Source organism: Bombus bifarius, unplaced genomic scaffold (assembly GCF_011952205.1).
Source record: "Bombus bifarius isolate JDL3187 unplaced genomic scaffold, Bbif_JDL3187 scf7180000008190, whole genome shotgun sequence".
Taxonomy (NCBI): Eukaryota; Metazoa; Arthropoda; class Insecta; order Hymenoptera; family Apidae; genus Bombus; species Bombus bifarius.
This window is the reverse complement of record NW_022884499.1, coordinates 978079-1002690: the sequence shown is the minus strand read 5'-3', so window position 1 is coordinate 1002690 and position 24612 is coordinate 978079. Positions and strand designations below refer to the sequence as shown.

General features: G+C 35.5%; 1 protein-coding gene across 11 annotated transcripts in view; it reads right to left on the bottom strand.

The window, feature by feature from the left end:
• LOC117209689 (rho guanine nucleotide exchange factor 17) overlaps positions 1-24612 on the bottom strand; it is a 70360-nt gene that overhangs the window by 33352 nt on the left and 12396 nt on the right. For all 11 annotated transcript variants that reach the window (XM_033451959.1, XM_033451955.1, XM_033451958.1 and 8 more), the window contains exons 2-8: positions 23255-23435; positions 18405-19052; positions 16896-17132; positions 15685-16183; positions 7014-7430; positions 4629-4932; positions 3419-3719 (exon numbers count right to left, since the gene is read on the bottom strand). In XM_033451959.1, the coding sequence (XP_033307850.1) occupies positions 3419-3719; positions 4629-4932; positions 7014-7430; positions 15685-16183; positions 16896-17132; positions 18405-19052; positions 23255-23416 (2568 nt within the window). In that variant the 5' untranslated portion in view covers positions 23417-23435. The remainder of the gene's footprint in view (positions 1-3418; positions 3720-4628; positions 4933-7013; positions 7431-15684; positions 16184-16895; positions 17133-18404; positions 19053-23254; positions 23436-24612) is intronic.

Genomic DNA, 24612 nt, shown 5'->3' with positions numbered 1-24612 from the left:
ACAGTGTGTGCTGGTAGAGGCCGATCAGTCCCCAGGTACACCTAAGGCCAGGAATATCCACTCGTGCACGCCCCCGCCGTGCCAGAATCAAGGGGACACTACGCTAACCTCGAGTGCACTGGCCAAACCACCAACAACTCATCCCAGAAATATGACCGAACATTATTATTAGATTACGTTTCAGCGACTAACCTGGAGTCGTCTGTCTCGAATCATTCTATGTATACTGTTCACACTGTTACACTTAGCACTGGTACATTTAATAATGCTTCGACTAGTACTGTTCGAGTATTTCGGGAAAGAGCCGTTTCAGAAGGAAAAGGATTCCGACATTGTATCATTTCTTCAATTTTAGAGTAAGTTTTTCTTTAATGTAATACTTCATATCTCCTTTTTCCTATCACACAATATCAAAAGATTATAGGTTTCAATTTCGTCGATAAATAAATAATTATTGTACTACATAAAACAATTTATATGATATACAAATCTTTAAATATTTGAATATGGCGAGAAAGGATTCACATCGATAAATAAAATTTATTCCAAAAATTGCTTATCGCTGAACGGACTAAAGAAAAATATCTCTGTCCGTAAATAAGTGAAAAAATAAAGAAAGTAAATATTTTCATCCAAATTATGTCTAGCAAACATAAAAATTATTGATGTTTATAAATTTTAAATAAGGATACATGCAAGAATGTATGAAAGTAATCATAATAATTGAAGTTGTTGCATGTTAAGTAAATTACGATAGAATTTGCATATCGATGATGAATGTATGTCCATTTTGCATATTTTATGTGTAATTCGACAGGTTTATAGGTGTTCTACTTGCTAATAAATACTCGTCTAATCACGGTTTTAATCACCGATAATTACAGTTCACAAGTAATTCGCTATAATTATACAAGTTTTTAGATACTTTTATATTATGCAATGATACCAATATGTATCAAGAAACAATATGAACATGGCTTTTTCTGAATATTTTCATTAACATACTTCCTTCCTATTTTCGTTTTCACTCTATTATTCAAACTCTATAAATAGTAATTTCTAGAACGTACAACTTCCAAACTAGTAAAAAATAATATCACCTCCAAAAATTAAAAAGTAAAGAAAATGTGATATGACGTTACAAACATTTTTACAAATTTCTTTGGAATTTCTGATTATTTATATCATCTTCTTGCGATATACATATAAACTTATGGAAGCAAGTCACCTGTTTTCCAAGAAGATGAACACAAATCATGTATACATACAGGTAATAAAATTTAAAAATGAAGTTTGAAAGAAATTTAAAAATGCGGTATTGATCCATTTAGAGTCTGAGAGACTCGTTTCTCATCCAAAGCTTCTAACTTTCTTACTATTTTCCTTTAGCTATTTTCTTTATCTGATAAGAAGAGAACAAGATGTTCGAATAATCAATTTGAGTCTAAAAATCAATATTTCTTTGTGAAAATTATTCCTAATACATATTCGTGTATTTCACTGCTGAGAATTATTGAGATGATAGAGTTATTGACTTAACGCATTGAATGAACACTATTTGTATCTTGTAATAGTGAGGCATAAATACTCCATTATAAATTCAATTCAATGTTGTTTCACTGCATTATAGAACTATGAGTAAATTGAAGGATTAAACATATCTCACGTGTGTTTTAACGCAATAAATCACTAATATCTCAAGAAGTATATAATATTTAAAAGCAAGATGAGCAATTTGAATATTTAAAATACCCAATCACCATAATCTCACATAAAAATTAAAAGTCACACTATTTACTCTTCATTTCTTGCAATTCAACTCTTTCAAACACTTTTCAAATGAACTTCAGCGCTAACACCTACCACTTCTCGATGTTTCACGTTTCAAAGATCAAAAGCGAAGTCGGACGAACGATCGATATACGATTCGTCGCGCGAACCAACTCGAAGCGGGACAAGCGACGTACTTCATTGCTTCGTTTGAAAATTCGTCGCCAGATGTTACAAGCGACGAGGAAGATCGTTGAAGAGACCGTCAGAGATACGACGCCGCGATAACATCAATCGCAGTGTTCTTAACTCGCTCAATAACATTAGCTTCCTTTTGCTTTTAGTGTTTCGTTCGTTAATTGATCTACCGATTAGTCTTTCATTACATCGTTGTCTCATTCATGAGTAAGTTTTACATGAAATGGGATTATTATTCGCGTAATAGTGTTATTTTCGAAATCGAACAGGAGGAAATCCAATTTAACGAATATTTCTTTTCAGACTTGTTAAATGATATACTTGTTGAAGATGAATTTCAATTAACTCCCGGAGTACATATGCGTGCAATGTATCTGGGCTGTTCAGGATAAGTAATTCCTAACGTTTCAGTCATGATGAATTTGAGCCGTAGTAAATTTACGAGGTAAATAAGAGAAATAATGTTTTGCTACTTTTTATACGCAATAAATATCTTTTTAATATAATGCCTATCATTTTTGTTATATTACCTGTAAACTCATGCGAATTCATGTGCTACTTAAGACAATTAAAGGATCGTTTCTCGTATTATTTTAACTTTTATGTCTACTTCTTTTATCTGTACGCTTTTTCAATTACTGCTTTTTTAAATGACGCCTTTATTACAGTAGCGTACAAATAACATATGAATCTTGTGAGACTCTTTCACCTAATTGATGTGGTTGAATCATTCACAATAGAAATCTTTTAACTATTTTGATTATCATATTTTTATGAAGATGAGTGAAGTAAAATTTGAATAGAAATTTGTTTCGCCCCCTAAGTATTACAATTTCACTTTGCATATTTTGTATACTTTTACATATTATGTAGATTATGTATATTTTCCCACATTTGAATTTCCCATATGTGCACAAACATCCGTAATCTAATTATATGAAAGCGGTTCTTCAGACGAGTTCAAGAACCTACCACACAACAGACATGAAGTATCATGAATTGTTCATTAAACAAATTTTATTTTTCTCAGCAATTACTATAAATCTTGAAACTCTTTATATATTTTATTCACTAATTTAACACTTATTACATTTATTCACTAAAATCGTCCATTCTCGATCTCTCATAGTTAAGTCGAATTTCAACATAGAACAGAACTTCCAAGAAAAACCATTTGAACAGTAGAACCGTTCAAACAGACTCGAATAATGTTCAAATAACGAAGCTTCGGATAATAAAGGTTGCACAGCTACTCGGTTGTACGATCCACGGGATATGCTTATTTATCTTCATTCAACTAATGGTTCAGAATTTGACTTGCCTTGCATTAAATTATCCTCGACTTCATTCACCTATCTATCTTTGTTCTCTTATTCAGTTTCTCCGATTTCTCCCTCATTCAAGCATGCCGTGCGTTCAAGTAACGCATATTAAATTTAATAGTACTCACGTTTCGATGCGCCGGTGCACGTGCCACCCTTTCTGAAGATCCTCGAAGTAGTTCCGCGAGGAGTTCGGGACTTGGTCCCGGAAGGCCTTCAAGTTTGCTCGGGCTGGAAGTGGTTCTATGATGGCAGGGCGTGGGTGGCTCTGAACCGCTGTTATTCGAACTTGCGTTGTACGAGAGATTCTCGGAAACTTTTCTACGTGGACGTAGACCTTCCTCGAGAGAGATATCAGCAGTTCGCGGTTTCGCCATCTCTGCCTCCAGCATTTGGCCGTAAGGACCACGGAGAGGTCTTTTACTATATCTGAACAGATGAGAACGAAATTAAAATTAAAATTAAAATTAGAAAATGGGTTGCATTTCGATAAATAATACGTTTAATAATACGTTTCAACGTAAGTTTTATAAAGGCTATTAGGTTGCTATAATTTCTTTTGTCGGCATATTATTATAAAGGATTAATAGGACATTATTGGCTTGTTCGAAGAGTTCATAGCGAAATTTAAGGAAAAATTTAATTGAAAGACATCTCTATGATATCCACATTTCTTTAATGTATGCACCGTTTTTTTCAATAACTCTTTACAACTTATTGCATAACTTCATAATCGTTGTGAAAAAGCTCGTCCTTCACAACAACGAATTTTGTACCTATTTTAAAAATGAAACGATTTCTATTGATCATTACAAAATTTGTTTAACGAATACGTTTGTCACAAGCAGTACTTTGCACGGGAAATAATTCTCCTCAAATCTCATTAAATGTAAAATATTTTCAAAATGCATAGAATTAAAAGAGAAATTGATTCTAATTAGGCCGATTAAAAGAAAATATTCATAAATAATTATATCTAGTAAATTAGAAATTTCAGTAACGAGTTAACATTTCTTTCTCTAATTTTCCTAATTTTATGATTATAGAAAATTTACTCCTATGCAATCTATATAAGATCTAATTTAATATTTAGCTAATGTGTCACGTGAAATTGGCAACACTTCTGTTTGTTCTCCAAAACTCATCCGCTATTCTCATTCATTCAATTCTAATCTGGAATGCGATAACGATACTCGAACAAGTGTTAGACAAAGAGGGTGCCTTTAAGCAAACATTCGAACCTCTGGTAATTTTCTGCTCTTAAATCGTATCCGTAAGCAGGCGCTTCGGCTCTATTTGCATTCTATTCCGATATATCAGCGGTCGTTCTCATGTTACCTTCTAGGCGTGTGGCCCTCGCAGTCGGAGAGGTCGCTAGGCGTCGCAGGTGGCTCGTCTCTTTCCTCGCTGCTCTGAGCTGACAGCTTGTTCCTGTCGGTGTCCAAGGACTCTGGCCATTGGGTTATGTACACGCCCTTTCTCCTTTTACTGGTATCCCCTCGGTACCTTCTAGTTTTGCCCGATGGCGATGACGCTTCAGAGGGTGCCTCGCTTGCCGCCTCGCTACCTTCGCTAGCTTGACTTAGCCGTGGCTCCTCAGGTGGGGGTGTTATTATCACTTCGTGCGGTTCCAGTCTATTTTCTGTAGGAAATGATTAACTTTGTTTCAATCATTAATTCGATGGGGCAATAGCATTAATGAAAGCGTTAAATGAATTGGTTTCTTTCAATATTTTTGGTAAATTGACATTAGGCGATTAAATTATTGTATCTGGATTTCTGGTTATTTCCTTGCTTATGAACGAAACATTTCTTGAACTAGGTACGCAATGAATGCGTGGATAATATTTGTTTATGCTAATTTTATGTTGAAAACCATTTTATAGCCAACGGTTGCTACAGAAATTTGCGACTGTATTTAAAAACACGAAACAAAATTCGATTTACGTTAATCAGACATTGATACATTCCTAGCAAAAAATATCAAATATCTAGAAAAAGATTAATTAGAATATATATAGTGGATTTATAATTTGGCTAGAAATCACAGAATTTTATAATGATATTTTTTCGATAACTTTCGATAAATTAGTACTCTGTGTGTCTCTCAAACTTCTGTTTTGCATTATCTTTTACAAAAGATTACATTTGAAAAATTTAACAGTATCCGAGACTTCTGAAAAAAATTTCATTTCACGTTCGGATCATTTGAAGGACTACAGACAAAATCATCCAACGTAGAGAAAATATTTCTAATCTGCGATCATAAGCCGAAAAAGCGACCAAGTTTTACTCGAATTTAACCTTCAATACAGAAAGTGAACACAATGATAAATAACGTAGTTGGAAAACAACGGTCAGATAGAGGTTAGAAAATAATCACTAGTCAGTTGGTTTAATGACTCAGAACTAACGGAAGTCTATTTATTCAATAAATAGAAAGAACAATATTCCGAAAGATTGCGCTAGAAACAAACGTACATCCCGTAACTTCTTCTAACTTCTCTCAACCTTCTTCTTCCTCGTACAAAAAAGAAAATATAAAATCAAGTCGAGTTAACCATTGTCGTGATAGGTCAACGTATGAGCGTGATATTTACTTGGATTGGCGAACTCCAGGCCAGAGTGAACGGGCGTGAAGTCATCAATGAAGATGGGTAGAACTCGATGACGTTGAAATTTCTATTTCGACCCTGGCACCCACCGTTCCGAAAATAGAGCCACGCGAAATAAAGTGGAAACTTGGGTGCACCTTTGTACCCATACTCCTGTCGATGCAAAAATAGTCCTTCTTTCCCTTACCCCTGTTCACCACACTGGGACAGGCGAAAATATTTGGCCGGCTCATCCGCTTCGATTCGATGCTCTAATCTAATACATCAACGACACCGGCGGACTTTCAACGGCCGATTCCTAATTCTTGCCAGTCGATGCTTCGATAAACGTGTCAACGAATATCCGATAATTAAGAGCGGACCCGTGGGTCGTTGAATCCTCCGTGAGCATACGGTGAAACGTTTCTCTATTAAGATGCGCGAGGGTGATAAGCCACGTGAAACGAATGTTGAAATGAGTATTGAAGATGAGAAGAGGGTGAACCGCGGCGAAGGTGCGATTCTGGCACGGATAAAGTCATTAAATTAAAATTACAAGCTGCGAGGATGTCGGATTTAGTAATATTATGTTGCCAATTTCCACTGACGAAATCAGCCAAATAACAAACTGTTGCTACATGGAAGGGAGTTCCGCGGATTCAGCTGTTTCCCGCGTTTACGATGATCGTTCTTATTCGAGATACTCGTGGATTTCTAGGTTTTGCGCTTGTATACATTGTTCAAGAAAAGTCCGATGAAGTTTGTTGAATGAGTCGATTCGAGGAAGTTATATTTTGGAGAAGAATAAGAAGTTATACTTTAGACGATAATTTCGATACGACAGATCAGGGGAAATAGATCACTCTAACAACCTTGGTTCCTTAGTAGTAACGAACATTATAAACTTTAAACATTACAAAATTTTAAAAATTCAGGTAACTTGGCTGATCTGAACAAAGTTCAGTTTAAAGTCTAAAGTTTTACAAACTCAGGAAAAGAAATGTTGCATGACAAACCTCCAGATCGACCAACTAATTGTTTCTTCGCAAATAGCCAAACCCATACAAAACCTTCTTTTTTCGATAAAAAAAACACTCTACCGTTTGTATAATACTCAACGATAACCTACCTTTCTGCACAGTTTCTTCGATGGGCGCACTTTCAATGAGCGGAAAAACGGGTTCAGATGTGACGATCTCGATAGGAGGCTCAGTTTGCACCAGATCGACTCTTGGCTCGTTGATTTCTGGCACCGGTGGTTCTGGGCTGGTAAGTGCACTGGAAGTTGCCAGACTGTCGGAACCATCGCTCCTCGGTCGAATCTCCTCAACGTTTCCGGTTTGAGGTACACCCAGACCTTCCGCGGAACCAACGGCGCTGTCGACGCTAGGCGTCGATGTTCTCGGACTCTGACGATTGGGGCTGTTCTGTGGCGTGGAAACCACTGGACTGACGTCCCCTCGTCTTCGTGGTAACGTGCTTGCACGAACATCCTTGTTCTCTGTGCGATTCGACGTGGCTATTGGCTGAGCCTTCTGTCGACTAACTGGAACACAATATTCGATGAAATATAAAGGTTTTTATATTTTATATCGAACATTATAGAACAAGTAGGAAGTTATTCAACATGGACGAATGTTGGGTCTGTTCAAAATGTTCGTAGCATTTTTGATTGTGGATATATTCTATTTTATTCTGTATATTTTATTTTCAATGAGATTTCAAGACTATTATTTACTATATATCTTTATAAGATTCTGCTTGAAAAATACGATTTTTAGTTTGCACTAGACAAACTCCTCGATAGATTAAATAAAAGTGATACTGAGGAGATAAAGGATACAGTAAAGTTAAGTTACAGTCGGAAGTGTAGGATAGGGCTTTCTTGTTTGAGACCTCGTTTTTAAGAAAATTGAGTTTGAAATAGCAACGAGTGCATATGTACTCGATGAATTTCAAACTTAATTTTCTCGAAACCGGGACACCAAATAAAAAGATCTTATTCTTTCCTCTCAATGTAACAGAATTATCAACTGTATTATCTCTTCTGATATATGCTATATATTTATCACAGATAGATGTTATGAAATTAATAACGCAATTAATTAAACCTTTCTAAACTAATTCGCTAAGTCTTGTGTAGCGATCATTATCTGTAAAATTACTAGTTGCCGTATTAAAATCAACAGCTGAGGAAACTTGGTGAAAAGAAACAGATGAGTACTCATCTATCACACGACAGAGTATATGGTATATACCTAAGTCGATTCATATTGACAAGTAAAAATAACTATTAATAATTTCTTTAAAAAACTATAGTAAATTCTATTCTGTCTATACAATATTTGTATAATAGACTTTGCTTACCTTCTAAAATTCTATGTAGCACACGATCACTGTTTTAAAATAAAACTTTCCAAATTTACGTATAAAACAACCAATCTTAATATTTCACTTCAAATTGATTTTCAAATATTATCTCAACTCTATACAAGAAAACGCTGTTCTTTGGTTCAATATTTATTGCTCAATTTCTCCAGCTTATCAATTATCCAGAACGGAACGAAACGGTAGCGTGTTTCTCGAGTAAAAAAAGCAAAGAGAGCAGCAGTAAAAATCAAAAGTAAACTTCCGCCGGATCAATCGTTTCCGAACACCTTTCCTGACTATGAATCACTGGTTTTTAATCGAACTGTCTATCAAGAGATACCTGGAAACGGAGAAAGAAAATACACATTGGTAGATCGCGTGTTAACCGAGTAGAAAACGGACCAGAGTAGATTTTTAATAGGATCGTGAGCGGATTTTCGCATACCAGTGGCTGTTGCGAGGTCATCACGGTGAGCAAGACCCCGAGAGAAAGAGAGAGCAAGTTCTAATTACCTCCTCGAGTGTCAGGTAAGTTTGGCAGCCCTCTCAACACGAGGAGGTGGATCATTCCAATAATAATAAACAGAGTGTACGAGTGGGAACGGGAACGAAGATCTCGGTGACGTTCCAAACCGACAGCACGTCGTCTTGGCCGAATTCCCGCAAATATAGCGACCGATTAAGAGACGAACTCTGTCGTTTTCGAAGCTTCTGTTATTCCGTTCTATCAATTATATGGTATAGAATATCACTGACAATTTAACTATCCAATTTAACCATGGATATTTGATTGACATAATTTGAATTAAGGAACATCCGTGCTTTGAAATAATTGTCTTTTAAGGACATATTATAATAAAGTCAATATTATGATCATTCGAGTGATAAAGATGTTTTTATGCCATATAATTTCTTTGTATATGTACTGTAAATTGTTGGTTTAGGATTATAAATACTATGATTTTTATCCGAAGTTAGTGTCATAATTTTTTCGTATTGCAAAATTTTGTTCCAGGATTATAAATACTATAATTATTATTTCTGAAGTTCTTGTATTATAATCTTCTCGTACTGCGCAAGTTCTTATTATAAATTGCAATATAGAGTGATATATGCAAATATATTACATGTATATAATGAACGTAATATAACACATGTATATATAGTACATATATGTATATAATTTGAAGTTCATAAAACAGCTGATAAAAAGAATTAGATATTTTTTGGTACTTTCTGTCAAGTAGACAAGTTAGATTCATATAAAATTTCAACAAACAGTAGTAAAATTTATTTAGAAATTATATATCCTAAACTATAGTGGATTACTAGCGATAATTTAGCTTTTGAGTATATATATTGTGCGCTAATAAACACGCTCCAAGTGCATGCAGCAAATTTATTCGCTGTCTAAGGAAACGCAGCACGTTCGTGTTACTAATTTGGCACAAATTCTGTACATAGCGTAATCTGTATCTAATAGCATAATGAATATACAGTACAGACTAGTAAAGATATTCTGGACGATCGCGACTTTTGTTATATTTACTATGACTTGATATTAAAATTTCCTTCAATAGGAAACTATTATTCTATGCAAATTTTAATAGCATTTCGAGAAGGAAGTTTCGCATTCTACATATCTGAAAATACGATCTTACGTTGTGAAAATTGAAAGTAATAAGGAACATGTTGATTGTACAGCGAACCTACCGATAATTACAACAGATGTTGTAAATCATCGAGAACGATCATAATGAATTCCGTGTTACCCCGGCCTTCCCGTAATTATCGTCACAGTAATTAAACGTCAAATTGACCGCTATGTAAATCTTTTCATTGCGGTAAAACACACATCCGTTAATTTAGTTCACAGTTTTCTGTATGAGAAAACTTCTCCTGAGCATAAATATCGGGATAGGAAAAATAGTGGAACTTGAGAATGCATGCACACGATAAGAATATACGCTCCAGAATATCATCTATTCATACGCTTTTCGCTTTAATTAATATCATCTAAAAAGAAGAACATAGTGCGATTTAACTATTCGTTTTCCGAATGTAGCATTCAAACTATTGTTCAGCAGATTCCAATACGAAAACCATAAACGGGAGACATGCTAAGATTGCTCTCAAAGAAGAAATATTTTAATTATTTTAGTATTTTAGTTCAAAAGAGAAACATATCTAATCTAATATTTAATATCAATTTATTTATTCATCCATTTCTCACAACAAATCTTCTATTCGTTGCGAAAATCATTTTACATCATAAAACCCGTTTCCATTTCATAAGAAACATTTTCACCGTACAACAAAGAGTTCCTTTCTCCGCAATTCATTCTTTTTTCGGTTATTTTCCACCTAAGATCATAATCAGTTTCCGTGTGTCGTTTTCATTAGAACAATCTTCGCCGGAGGCAACGTGATCGTCAACTTCATGATCGTAATCACTATCATCGCGTACGATTTTTTTCGTTTGTCGGACGATGATAGCGGGATAAGAGGAAATCTATTATCTACCGCTGCTTTCTCTCGATCTCTTTTTCCCCTATTCTGAATGCTCAACGTTCTCCCGCTGTTAATGGCCGAGAGGTTCCGTGGACCGTAGCTGTATTTCAGAAGATACCTAGTTACACGTCCTCGTAAACCGTCTTCCGAACGTAAAAGGTGTCCCGCAAGAGATTTGTTGGCGCGTTAGCTCGAAGCGTTTCCGGCTTGCGCCACGCACGCGAATCGCCGCGTTTCACGCCTTCGGCCTTGTTACACATTGAGAAGTCGGCGTCCTTTTTTTCAAATTTTCTTTCGTATAAAAAAGAATCAAAATCTTTCAGTAAATCGATGTGAAATAAAAAGATTTATACTTTGAAACGAAAAGGGTCTAAAATAGAAAACTGCTAATTACTCCAATATCTAATAATGAAACTACGGTTTTCCTTTTACTACATAGCTAATAGTTTTTGGATTTTAAGCAACTCTAAAAAAATTTGCTTATTTCGAATTGCTTGTATCAAAATGCGTGTCGAAACAATTCTACTTTGAATTGTAATATTGTACTTGGTAAATAAAGATCTTAAATAAAGAGAGTCCAGTTTTATGATTTTTCATAGTGGAGTGACACATCCCAAAGATATGTGCAGTTTAGCGGTCTAACAGTCTAACAATCTGACAATATCTTTCTTTACTTCTCATAAATGTGATTTTGGACTCCAAACTATACGGACAAAAGGTAAAAGAAATATGTAGCGTAAAAATTACTAATGATATTCCTGTTATATTTTTTCAACAAAAAGGGAAGAACTACAGATTGTTTGAATGGTATTCTCTTTAATCAGAAGCTTGTTGTAATATCATCCGTGAATTACATAATCCGTCCATTTTGTGAGTATACCCGCGATTATTTTTTAAACTTCAGAAAAGAAGATTTACACTGACTGCTTTCTGCAATGCATCAATCGCTCTTTGGTAAATATTTTTCTTAAAACAAAGATTTTCTCTTTCAAAATATCTGGTTCATGCACAGTAGCGTTTTTTCTTTTAAATATTCTGAATTTGTCATTGTGCTAGATATTTAATAAAAAAAATAACCTTGAAAAAAGGTTTTACAAGAGAAGCGATATTTATATTACTTATATATATAAGTGATAACTATATTACATAAAAGCTAGATTTTAATTTCTACAAATAAGTCTTCCAGAATCAGGAATTTCGAACAAATCACGTATACAGTAATACAAAATATAACAATAATAGCAGTATTTGCATGAACATAATAGGAGAAATATACAAATCGTATTTTTCTTTTGCCAGTGCCATCGATTACCTTTTGGCCAACTATGTACCACACAATGCTACAGGATTTGTTCAAATAATTACCTGAACAAACAATACTCTTATTCAGGCTATGGACACAAAATGCATTATCTTTAAGGCCGTTTGCGATACAAATGCAACGGAAACCGATTCTCTCTAATATCTCTTTTATTTCTATTTCTTTATTATGAAACCGAAGCTGCCTTCGTTCGGTATGTAGTTCAGGGTTGTAACTGTACATCTAGACGAAAGTCAATGTTACGCGACTACCGATGTCGGAACGAAAAATCCAGATCTTTAGAAAAGCGTTTACTATTTTCGGCACTGAGTGTAAACTGTGTATAGACGTTCTTCACTTCTCTTCTTTTTTTCTTCCTTCCTCTCTGGAAGAGGATATGAAACCAGTATCTCGCTGCAAGCTACTGCGCGTATAAAGGCTTCATGTTTCGCAAGAAGACGAGAAACCGTTTATGATCAATGAAACGCAATAATGAGATTATTGATAATAATGTGTAGACTGTGGATTTTTGTACAAATTCATATACGAAAGTATTTGAACACTTGTAGACATCTTTTATAAATATATTATGCATGTTATACGAAAGTTCTATTATTCAACTTATTACTATTCAACACGAATATCCAAAATTTAGTGATGTACTGCGAAATACAGTACAACTCCCTTTATTGAAACCAAATATCACATGTCTGAATGTTGCCGGCTGAATCCACTTATCTAAATGCGAAGTACTGTGGGAAGAACCAATTAACTCGTATTATATAAATTGTTTATTCCTCGATAGATTCAAGTCTTGAATTCGAATGCAATTGGATTATTTTTGAAAATCTCGAGTTCTTAATACTCCGATCAGTCGTGAAAATCTTGATTGGAAATCTTGATCGGTCTCAGAGCCTTTAAAACCTAATGAGTATTCAGTATCTTATATCTTCAACTATATCTACGATTATTTATCAGTACAATCATTCTACAATACCTTCTATTATATTTTATCTTCATTATTCTACGTGAAATATTGATTACCTATTCATCAAGTTTTCAAAACATTGCACTCTATAAAGATTTTCAAGACTTCCACAATTCTCAAAACTTATCGAAACATTAAAATCCAAAACTGATCGGAACTTTCAACAGTTTTTGGCATCGAATCGTACTCCTACTGATTCAAATTGCGACAGTATTGTAAAGCATCGAATTGGTTTGAATTGCATCGAAATTGAGATTCAACTGTTTATCGTTAAACATCGATCGATGCCAGACGGTGAGAAGTTTCGCACAGGAAAAGCATTTGGAATTCTCGAAAATTATTGGACTGGAATTCACGAATAAAATATGGCCACACGGTGTATCGAGTGAATTTAGGACGTAGGCTTCTTTAACACGCGTGAAATTTAGAAAGCAGACTCGTATTCGCAAGAAGAAGAAAAAGAAAGATGCCAGGGTAGAAGACTAAATGTTTAAGAGAAAAAGTAAAAAAATAAACTTTTCCTATACTAAAAATGTTTTTCGATAATGAAGAAGCATTTTGTGAGATATTTTAACGAATTTAGATTGTTCCTATCTTTAATCATACAAACCGTCATCTAAAGTGATTCATGAAAGTATTTTAGCATTTAGTATAGACAATTTTCATGAGTATATCGCGTGTATTATACGAAATTTTTTGAAACTGCACTGGCATTGTAACGATATGTGTTCCTTACGATTACAATAAAAGAATTTAAAACTAAATGTGACGAAAAAAAAATAGTGAGCACAGTCCCGCTCATGGTCACAATGTTTGAAAACAGAGTCCATTAAGATAAATTGACTGAAGAAGATTGCAAATGAAATGTGTTAACGCAACGTTGGCCTTAATGGTTAATAAAAAAAAAACACAATGAAGAACATTTTCCACACGAAAGATGTTTTCCAGTAACGAACAAACATTTTGCGAGATATTCGCTGCTTTTTACGGATTTAGATTGTCCCTATCCTCAGTTATACAAACCGACACCTACATGAATATAATAATAGACATAATGGGTAGTGTTTATTTGGCTAACCGCCATGCCGCCCGAGTCTGCATTCTCGCGCGCAGCTCCCGGACTTGCTGGCCAATATTTACAAGTACACAATCGGCCGTATACAAATCATATAATTAATTGACAATGTTTTTCCTTCCAAATTTCCGCGTTCACCACAGGGGCGATTACTTATCGTGCTTCGGAATGAAAACGAAACGATATTGGCCGTAACATTATCGCGTCCCGTTATGTAACTCGTAACTTCTAGCTCGCGTTTTATCTCCGCATTTTATCTCTGCGCTTTATCTTCACGTTTCTTAACTTCATTCTTTCCCTTTTTTGTTTCCGACTTCGCGCTCATAGCGTTATTAAATGAACTTCGAAGATCATGATACGTGGAACGTTTAATGTTTTGGCTGGCCTTGGAGAAAATACTTGCATGGGAAGTAGAGATGAACGATAAGGATGGAGTTGAAGATCTCATTTTTATTCGTTTTTCTTGTTGTAAGCTACACTGGTTCGTTCGCCAAGCTTGGGAAAAATACCAAGATTTTAATTAGCTTGTAGCTTTAATATTATGTTAAAATCTTTTGTATTTGAATCTTTTAGTTGTTAACGTTCTAACAACTAAAAAGACTTATGATGTTTTAGGAAAAGCGTTAAGAAAATTGAAACAAGAAATAATGCATATCAATAACGATCTTCTCATACTAAGATACAATTTAACAAACAGAAGAAATTAAAGTTCATAAAGAAACTTAATTTCTTATAATACACGGAATTATCATGAAATATATTGTTCCATAATTCTAGTGGTTTTATTAACATTTTTATACGCCATTATTACATATGCCACTATTGATCCGTCCTCTCTTTAGAAGTATTTCAACTAGAAACGTAATTTCTCATAAAAATGGATATTATTCACTAACTCCTTTCAATCGGAAAAACATTTGTCGACAAATTCTCATATTGTTTCATCGGACAGACGGAAACAAAATGTTTTTCTTTGAACCTACTAGAGTAATAACGCTCGAGTAAAGAAGTAAAGCAGAACCTTTTATGGAGAGTGACTAGTAGAACCAGTTCCGAGCAGGTGAAGACCCGAAAAGATAAACACGGAAACAAAGTACAATGAATGCTTTGGAGTAACTGTTCTTACGGTTGCTTCTACTCCCACTGCTACGCCCATTCAAATGCTTCTACCGCTTAGTGTATGATCATTTATACCTATGGATATGATACCTGTGAACAAAATCTACAAACCTATCGCGATTATAAGCTAATGATCGCTTCGACTTGAGCTTCCTCATTGTACTTTCTTTAGTAGAATTAAAAATGACTAATACGAAGATAAATTAGTGTCAGCATTTAAGAGTATAATGGCTCATTCAAGTAATTTTTACGAATATATTATTTGTTTTGTACTTTTAAAAATTTCATTTCCACTGTAATAAGACACGAAGTTCGTTATTATATTGGTAAAATTTGAAACGTATCTGAAATTTATGTTCAGGCAATATCGAGAGGTTCATATATTAAATACAACCTAACAGTGTCCAATTAAAACAGGATTATTATGAATCAATTACCTTGATTGAAATCCACCTGGCCGAAGGAAGCGCTCCTAAATGGCGCACCAGCTCTGTGAAACGTAAGAAGAGGCCCTCTGGGCTCCAATCTTGTGATCGCATCCCTGGCTTCGCCTTCGTTGCCTGCCCCGGATGAGGCGTTCAGATCGTCGCACAAATCGTCCACACATGTACCACTATCCACCACCGAATCACTGTACTGTCTCAGGTGTTTCGCGCCGTCCGCACTAGCATTCAGCTCGTTTTTGATGTCACTTACGTCACCACTGTTCCTATCATGTTGCCTGACCGACCGCGAGGTTCTCCTCGAGTCGCTACATAGCTTCCTGCACGCGTCATTACTCGACTCACTGAAACACTCGTCACCGACACTGTCACTCCGGTTGATCGTTTTTAGCTGGTGTTGCTGATTTCCCGACCCATGACTCGTACCCTCACTGTACGTGTAGCTTCGACAAGAAGGTCGACCATCGCAGCGACCACATCCTTGATTTATTGTCTGGAGGAAAAAATTGGTTGTTCGTTGAAATGATAGAATTTTTATTCATGAAGTTATATATTGCATCTACTGAGTATTTTCAAATATATTGTTAGTCGCATCGTCGTGGTGAATGAGACTTGGATATTGTGAACTTCTTAGGTTGAGTATTTTCTAAACAGTACTTTTATAACAATGATTCAAGAACAATGATTACTATTATAGTATGATAAACAGTAATATTATATAATATGAGAATCTGAAAATCTGGTAATTCAAGAATTGTCTTACATTGTAGATCTTGTAGTAATGTAAGACTACTCATTTTTATGAAGCTAGTGGCACGGAAATTAGTATAATATTTTAATCGCGTGATTAACAAGAATCTTTTAATCCTTTTGGATATGAAATTCCATTACAATATTTCTAACTAAATCTCTGAACTGATAGCTTATAATACTTCATCGTTATATCTTAAATATTGAACGGAAAAAGAAATGCTGTAAAAGATCTAAACACTCAAAGGAAAACATTTATCATCAAATACCATATTTGTTTTATAAATTTCGGCGAACTCATTTCATATACGAGTGAATATAAATTATTATTTAAAAAACAGGAAACAGAAACAGATTTTCAGTCTCTTTCCTGCGGAAAGATAAAAAGTGGAAAAAGTAAGAAGTTGCTAGAAGTGACAAAAAGATTTATTAATTAGAAAGCGAATTCTACTTACCTGAGGATAGTTCTGCGAGGGTGGTTGATATCCACTGGGGGGTGGAGAGGATGCTTGAGCCCGCGAAGGTCTCCTAGGTGGTGGTACCGGGGCTGGTCCCTTGAGTTTCTCGGTGAGCTCTCGAAGGCGCTCGGCCTTTTCGCTCCGGGGGCCGGAAGAGGACTTCTTGCTACTTCCTCCTCCGCCCCCGCTCCACCGGAACCTATGCAATCGGTCCACCGCTATCACTGCTGGTTCCTGAATACAACAGATTACGTTTTTATCACCACAATATTACCAAACCAAACTTTCATCCTATAAGTTGTAAAAAAATTCAGAGTTACTTAATATCTTTACATCATTTTTTACCTAATAAGTTTTTAAACTAGTGCTCAAAAGTGTTTTCAAATAGTAATCAAAGTTTAAGTGCCCAGTTGCATTCAAGAAAACTGCGGAATGTTTGTCTGTGAAATTAAAATTTTAGCTTTGACTATAAGGTTTTCTTAGGTTTTTCGATTCTGTTCTTTCTTATAAGTTTTTTAAGATCGTGCACTCGCGACCAAACCAATTTTTGGATCGACCGTGCTGCGCAGCGTGCGCTGCCTCGTGCTTGCCGCGAGGGAAAAGACAGATGACGACCAAAATAGAATATCGTTCTTCGACTAGACACCTACGTATCGTACACATACGACTTTTCGATTCTCTAGGCTTGTCACTTGCCCGGCGATCAATTTTTATTCTCTCTGTTTTATCATCTCTCATTGGAATTCGACCAAGCCAAATTAACAGGTTGAATCAAGTTAACAGGTGAACTAAAATTCAACAAAGGCAAACTCGTTCCTTGTCAGTTGAAAATTAATCTGGCTTAGCCAAGAATTGCAAAATCCACGAATTGTCAAATACATTATACTCGATCCGTTACTGTTTTCCTTTCTTGACAGTTACAGAAAGAAGAGCAAAAGAAATACTGGTGTTCAACGAGACGGATATAGATAAAAGAGAAATGGGAAGAAATAAATAATAATCAATCCTCGCGAGACCTTCCACGCCGACCCCCATCTCCAGCCATTAAAAATACTACACCTCTACCACTTGTAAGCCACCTCTCGAGCTTTGACACAAAGCGTTCTCTCAGGTCGAAGACACGTCGTCCCAAATTCCTACGAACCAGCTCACTCTTACGAAATCACAACAGTTTTTCTACAGCCTCTGAAGCGTTCCTCTGATCAACGTATTCCCAAAAATATCCTCCAGAACGCGACTGAAAACTCTCATCACAAAACTCCAATCTACTCAAACTATATAAACCTATTGTATGTTCATACATCTTATCGATAATTCATAATCCACGATCCACTTCGCATTTACACACGATCACATCAACGTATAAAGGATCAAATCAGAAATCGAATCAGACCAAACCCAACCAGAAAGATAACCCCAAAGATAACCCGAACCGAAAGGAATAGAAATAACGTTAATCAACGCAAGCAAATCTTCCTCGAATGTCTTGAACGTTCGAAGAAATACCTGCAGCTTCAGCGTCTGATGCTTGGTCCACTGTGCTAGCTGGCGCGGTACCGAGACGGACTGCAACGTCGGAACGGCGGTGGATGTGTTGAACGATGTCGAAGTGGATGGCGACGAAGACGACGGTACCGCCGCTGTTAGAGCCGCGGACGATTGTGCTTGATGGTGCTGGCCAGTGCTGTTCCCCACCGACGTTTGCAGCATCCCTCGGTTATTATTAGAGTTCACCAACGGTTGCGCCGACGTCGTTGGCGTCGTCAGCGTCGCCGGCTGTTCCACGCCGGCAACACGGCTGTTCGAAAACGTGGGAGGCCCAGGAAAAGGAGCCTGTCCACTACCAATTCCTCCACCACCACCTCCAGCTCCACCTACAACGCTTCCACCGCTTGTTCCGCACGTCGACGTCGACGACGACAACGGGTATGTCGACGACGTAGCGACGTTCGTTGCCGACGGCGGGATCCTTGGCAACGGCAAACGAGAACGTGGACCGATGCAACAGCAGTCGGCGAGGCTCGTGCTCAGATCGAGCGCCGCGTTTTCCGGACTCTTCTCCGTCAGTCTTTCGCGAGAATCGCTCTCCCGAGAACTCCTCTTTCGACGTCTTTCCTGCGATTCTTCCCGCGAGTTCGATGGCGGCAAGCTTTCCTGAAAAAAAAATTTTTTATTTATTTATTTTTTATTTGTTTGTTTGTTGATTTATTTCTTTACTTAAGTGATTTATTTGAATTGCTTTGAACGTTTAAGTCGAGAGGAAAATTGTGCTGAGAGAATTGTGGTTTTTATTATTTTTAGTATTTGGTATTTTTTGAATATCAATTGTCTTGAAATTAATTTATGTGAAATGATATTAGTTGAGAGCTTATGATCTGTACATATTTTGTAAAATTCTTTTTGTTGCGTTATTCTTTCGAAATACATTGGAGTGCATAATTTTTAATCTTATGCTGGAAATTAATTTATAAAATACATTAGCAAGTTACAGTTTGGAATTTTTTACATATTTCTCGAGAATTCGAAAGAAACATTTAATTATACTTATGTAATAAAGCAGAAGGTCAATAAAAAGTTGAATTGATCGGTTTTTGTCTTCTAAGAGGCTCAAAATGTCAAGAGAATCATTGAAAATCTGATCTTTTATTCTTGGTTACTTCATATCAAGGAAACTTATTGAAACAATGGCACTTACAGAAACTACGTTTCGCATTTGATTAATTGAAATCTTAAAGGGCACTAAATTGTACACTTGACAACTCCAAGTTAAAACGACTACTAGTAGGCTAGTTTGATCAAGAACATATGTAAACTCCGAAAATAAACTCCAGAAAACTGCTGAATCTTTACATTGTCATGTTACATGTTCTACGATCAGCAAGAAACCAACTACGCACAGTTGCATTATCACGGCGTATAAAATTTCGTTTACAATTGAATACTTGACATTTTTCTTCCGCATCTCCCGCGATATTAAAACTCATTATAGCACTTATAATTATTTGAACCGTTCCTTATATATTTTTAAATAAATCATATTTCGACATAGAAGTAAAAGGAATTAGCCTTTAGGTATGAAGGTATTCAAACAAAGACCTCACGAATATTTTATTCCTAATTTGTAGCCCGCTATGAAAAAAGGCGGCCTCTCATGCATGTAGATCAGACCACGTACTTATAGTCCTTTGTGTAATATAGCACGAAAGCAGCGGAACAAATGGGACCGTTAAAGCCTATGAAGTGGCTTCGTACATAAAGAGACTCAAAGACTGCTTCTTGTGATACCGTGTAAAACGAAACATAGGAAGTAGAACCTGCTTGTACAAGGTAATTTCACCTTGTCCTTGCCTACGAGGGAACACCTAATTTAAATATTTTTTCTATTGATCATTCATTTTCACCTACGTATTTGCAATTGTACATTGTGACTAAAACTAGAAGAAAAAGATTAAAAAGATCTAACGTATAAATTCATATTTAATTTTAATTATAACTATTCTATAATATTATATAATATATATTATAACTATTCGAAATTAATTTCTTAGAAGTTAAAAATTAAGTAAATTATTTCATTTTTCTCTGTCCTTGACTGCAAAGAATGAAAATCTTCTTTCATTGAAATATTTTAGCATCTTGAGATGTTACTGAGAATCTGTAATGATTATTCGCGTCGTTTTATAATTATCTATGGGTTCGATTGATACGTGTATAAGGACGATTATGGTAAAGAGGATAACAGAGGAGACAATGGCATCGAGGCAAGGTGACGTTGTTTCTTCCCACGAACGAGCCGGAGATAAACTCCTCTGAAATAGATCTCTGACTCTTGTATGCAACACGGTGTACGGGGGATATGGTGGAAAGTAGAACCATCTAATCTCCTTTCTGGAAATCCTCCTGAGATAGTGAGATACGTTTCGAAATGTCTGCTTCGATCTTTATTCTGACGTTTTACGTTGCGCGGCTGAGAACGAGATACCACGAGGAAATGCTAAAAAGAAAAAGATAAAGAAATACCTATGCTTCGTGTTGCAATAACACTATAAGAGACCTATATTTACACAGTAATCATGTATTCGAATAGAGAAGATTATTTGAATATATCGAGTAGCTTAAAGAAATCTTTTCTACTTGAATAAGCTGATCTTTCGGAGATTCGATATATTTATTTAGGTTAAGTACGAATTTAAATTCAAGTGTTTCAGATACTTGGAGAATTTAATTTTGCTTAAGTTACCTGAGACGTGTAATGAAACGAGTTTATCTCGAGTTCCTGGTATTTAAAATTCGTTGAATGATGATATAATGTTACTAAAGTTTACGATTTACTATGCGATTCAAAGGATTATATTCTGGTACTAATAGAGATATGTAGGTATTTATTGTGTAATATTGTAGTATATCTATTTTAAAATGTATATATGTACTTATTGTAGTCAGTAGAAATATAAGTGTTATTTATTTAATACACGTAGTTTTTGGAATAAACTAAACGAATAAACGAAATAATTTTGAAATTTGAAATTACAAAAATAAATATACTATGATTAAATATTATATCATTTACAGATTGTAAATATATACATAACATATACATGTTTCTTTATGTAAAAAAAAAATTAAATTTTTGAGAAATTTAATCTGTACGATAAGAAAATAATCTATAGTGTTAAAATTAGTATATAATATGTGTATAGTGTTTGTGTGTGTGTATATACATATTTGTAGCTAAAATTTTTTAATCTTTCGAACACCATGGTGTCCAAATATTAATGTATGAAAAATCTTTATAAAAATTCAGACTAAGGAAAAAAACAAATCTTGAAAGGCCACCATGTGGAAAGACTAAAAAGGGTTGAGATTGAGAAAAGCGTTCACGAGGCGTCTAAAATCGGAACATGAGAGTCAGATCATCGGCTCCCGATCGGCCGACGCGACGTATTCACGGTGATTTGTTGGTGAAGATTCACGATTGAAGGACTTGGCAAAGTGTTCGCGGGCTCGGCCGCGGTACGTTTCGCACGAGATTTTCACGTCGCCGCTACGTGTGCGTATGATGTCAACGTGGATATTATTCCGACCGGACGAGGACGGGCATCGGTGAAAAATAGGAAGAGGAAGAAAGAAGGAATAAAAAGGGAGATGGCTCGAAATCAGTACGAGTCACTGACTGGCGGCATTCTATTTACGCGATCGACTCTATATTTAGAATTTCCGACATCTTCATTTTGCTCACCGCGAAAACGTCTCCTCTCTGTCGCGAATCCGTCGAAGGTCGTCACGACAGTCAACGGAGTTTGGATTCTTATTTAGCTGGACGCTGCGTCGGTCTCGCGGCTCTTCATTCCGCTTAACCAATAAAATTTCGCTGGCAACACCACCGTGAAATTTCAAAAACTTCATATCCCCTCTTCCCCATTCCGACCTCTCGTTGACGCACTTTGAACAACAGTACAGTCTTTTTGAACCGTATTTGGATACGTGGAATGCGACTCGTAATAAAGGAACTGTTGTACGTAAGTACTCTTATAATATAATATGCTCTTTTTAAATGTTGCCAGTGGTAATAGACTTCGCGTCATACATTGTGTGAGAATGCATTTAGTTGCTTTGATAGAGATACAAAAACTTGTTGCGTAACTCTTTCTGTAATTATAATAGCACAAGGTTTGTCGTTGACGTGATTCTTTTTGTGTATACATTCTGTAGCTTGCTCTGTTGGTAAAAAGAATAGTGTAAAATTGAAGAGTATAATAATAAGCAAGTGAATTATTACGGATTGAAACGAAAGATATCATTTAACCATATTTATATTTTCTGAATTGATACCGACTGCTTTTTGTGCCTATCTAACAAAGAATAGCTTTCACGCGTTTAGATAAATAGAATTTTAAAAGAATTCTCAATGACGAAAGAGTGTACAATAATGAACATAAAAATTGCTGCAATACAAAAATATAAAGAAACCTATATATAAATGTACAGAAATTTTGAACAAGTTCCTTTCGACGAACGAGGAACATTTCAAACACATCAAATTTTACTAGAACAGAACTATTTCATCATACAGGACAATTCACTCTCGTCCATAAGTATGAGGACACTTATGAATACTTATTGGGAAGTTCATTAAAAACTTCATTAAAAAAAAAGAATTGTTATTTCATTTGAAACTAAATTATAAAAAATCCACGCATTCGATATTACAAGAATAATCTCATCAATTTTATATAACAAAATTAATTCCATTCTTGTTTACGTGCGACTGTCGTATTTTTTGATCATTTTGTTCAATACTAACGTTTATATTATCGATGTATTTCTTGTTATCTAGTTCTATCCAAGTCTCTTACCTGAGAAAGTCTGAGACCGTATCTGGTACCACCTAAAACCACGTAACCACCGCCGACACTTCCCCCTGTCATGGCTCTTGCAGCACCCCCAAGCCATCCTCCGAAACCACTTCCTCCTGCCTTCTCCGGCCCGCCACCGCCGTCTCCACCGACGCGGGGCATTCTTCATCCTCCCTTCACCCTGCACAGAATACAAGGCAAATTACGTTACACTCTTCGGCAAAAATCCATTAAACGTATTATGTATTTAATAGTCCCTTCTTCGTCTCTTCCGTTAACAACCAAGGTCTCCGTTATTTTAATAGTGAGTTTGTACTGGCAATGATCTTATTATGGTGCTTTTCCATCGTGGTTTATGAACTCACCGGCCGCGTTATGACGTAAAGTAAACTTAAATTGTGTTTTGAGTAAATACGCCATCACGGTTTTACCGTCTGATTCGACAGGAAGCGAGCATAAATTTCGTGGCAACGCTTGACGTGCGATGTGTATTTTTCTTTCTCCTTTCCATTTTTATTCTTTTCTTTTTTTAACATTAGAATTATCTGGATGGTCCAATTTGTAATTTTCCTGAAAATGTTATAGTTTTAAAACGACGAGTTTTTGAAATTTGAATAATTTATCGTACAATATGCGAATAAAAAATTTCATTACATATTTTTTCATATACCATTCACTTTGGTTCCCTTGCTATAAATATTGTACTTTAGTCATCAGTATGTCATTAATGTATTTTTTAATATCTCTTCTGCGAATAATTAGTTTGCAAAAATAGGTTATAATAAAATAGGTAGTAAAATGTTATAAAAGCTTGATGTTCCTTTAATGTAGAAAATTAAATAAAGACAAGAATAATTTTCTTAGAAGCTTGATGTTCCTTTAAAAGTTTGATGTTTCCTTAATATAGAAAATGAACTAAAGGCACAAATAATTCTTTTAAAAGCTCCATACAAAACATATCCTTATCGTTATTATACCAAAAAGATTTATTGTGAGTTCTTTGACGGATTGAAATGTTTAATCAATTCAATTTAATAGAAAAAATGAACTATGCACTGATGATAAAGGTACCTAAATACTTACTCTCCTATATTTTACATCACATGACACAATTTTTCAACATTTTCAAGAAATTATATATGTCAATGTCAAGATAACGTCAGGATCTGTTCACTATAATTATCAATCTCACGAACCACTCTTCATCTTTAACCTTTTCGATGTACAGTACATAGACTATAGTTTGGTTAATATATGAAGTACTTCGGCAACTTATACTCTTCAGGCTCCACTATCATAAATTAACCATGATAGAACAGAACACGAGCAATGTCGATAATATCGCGACTTAACGTTCA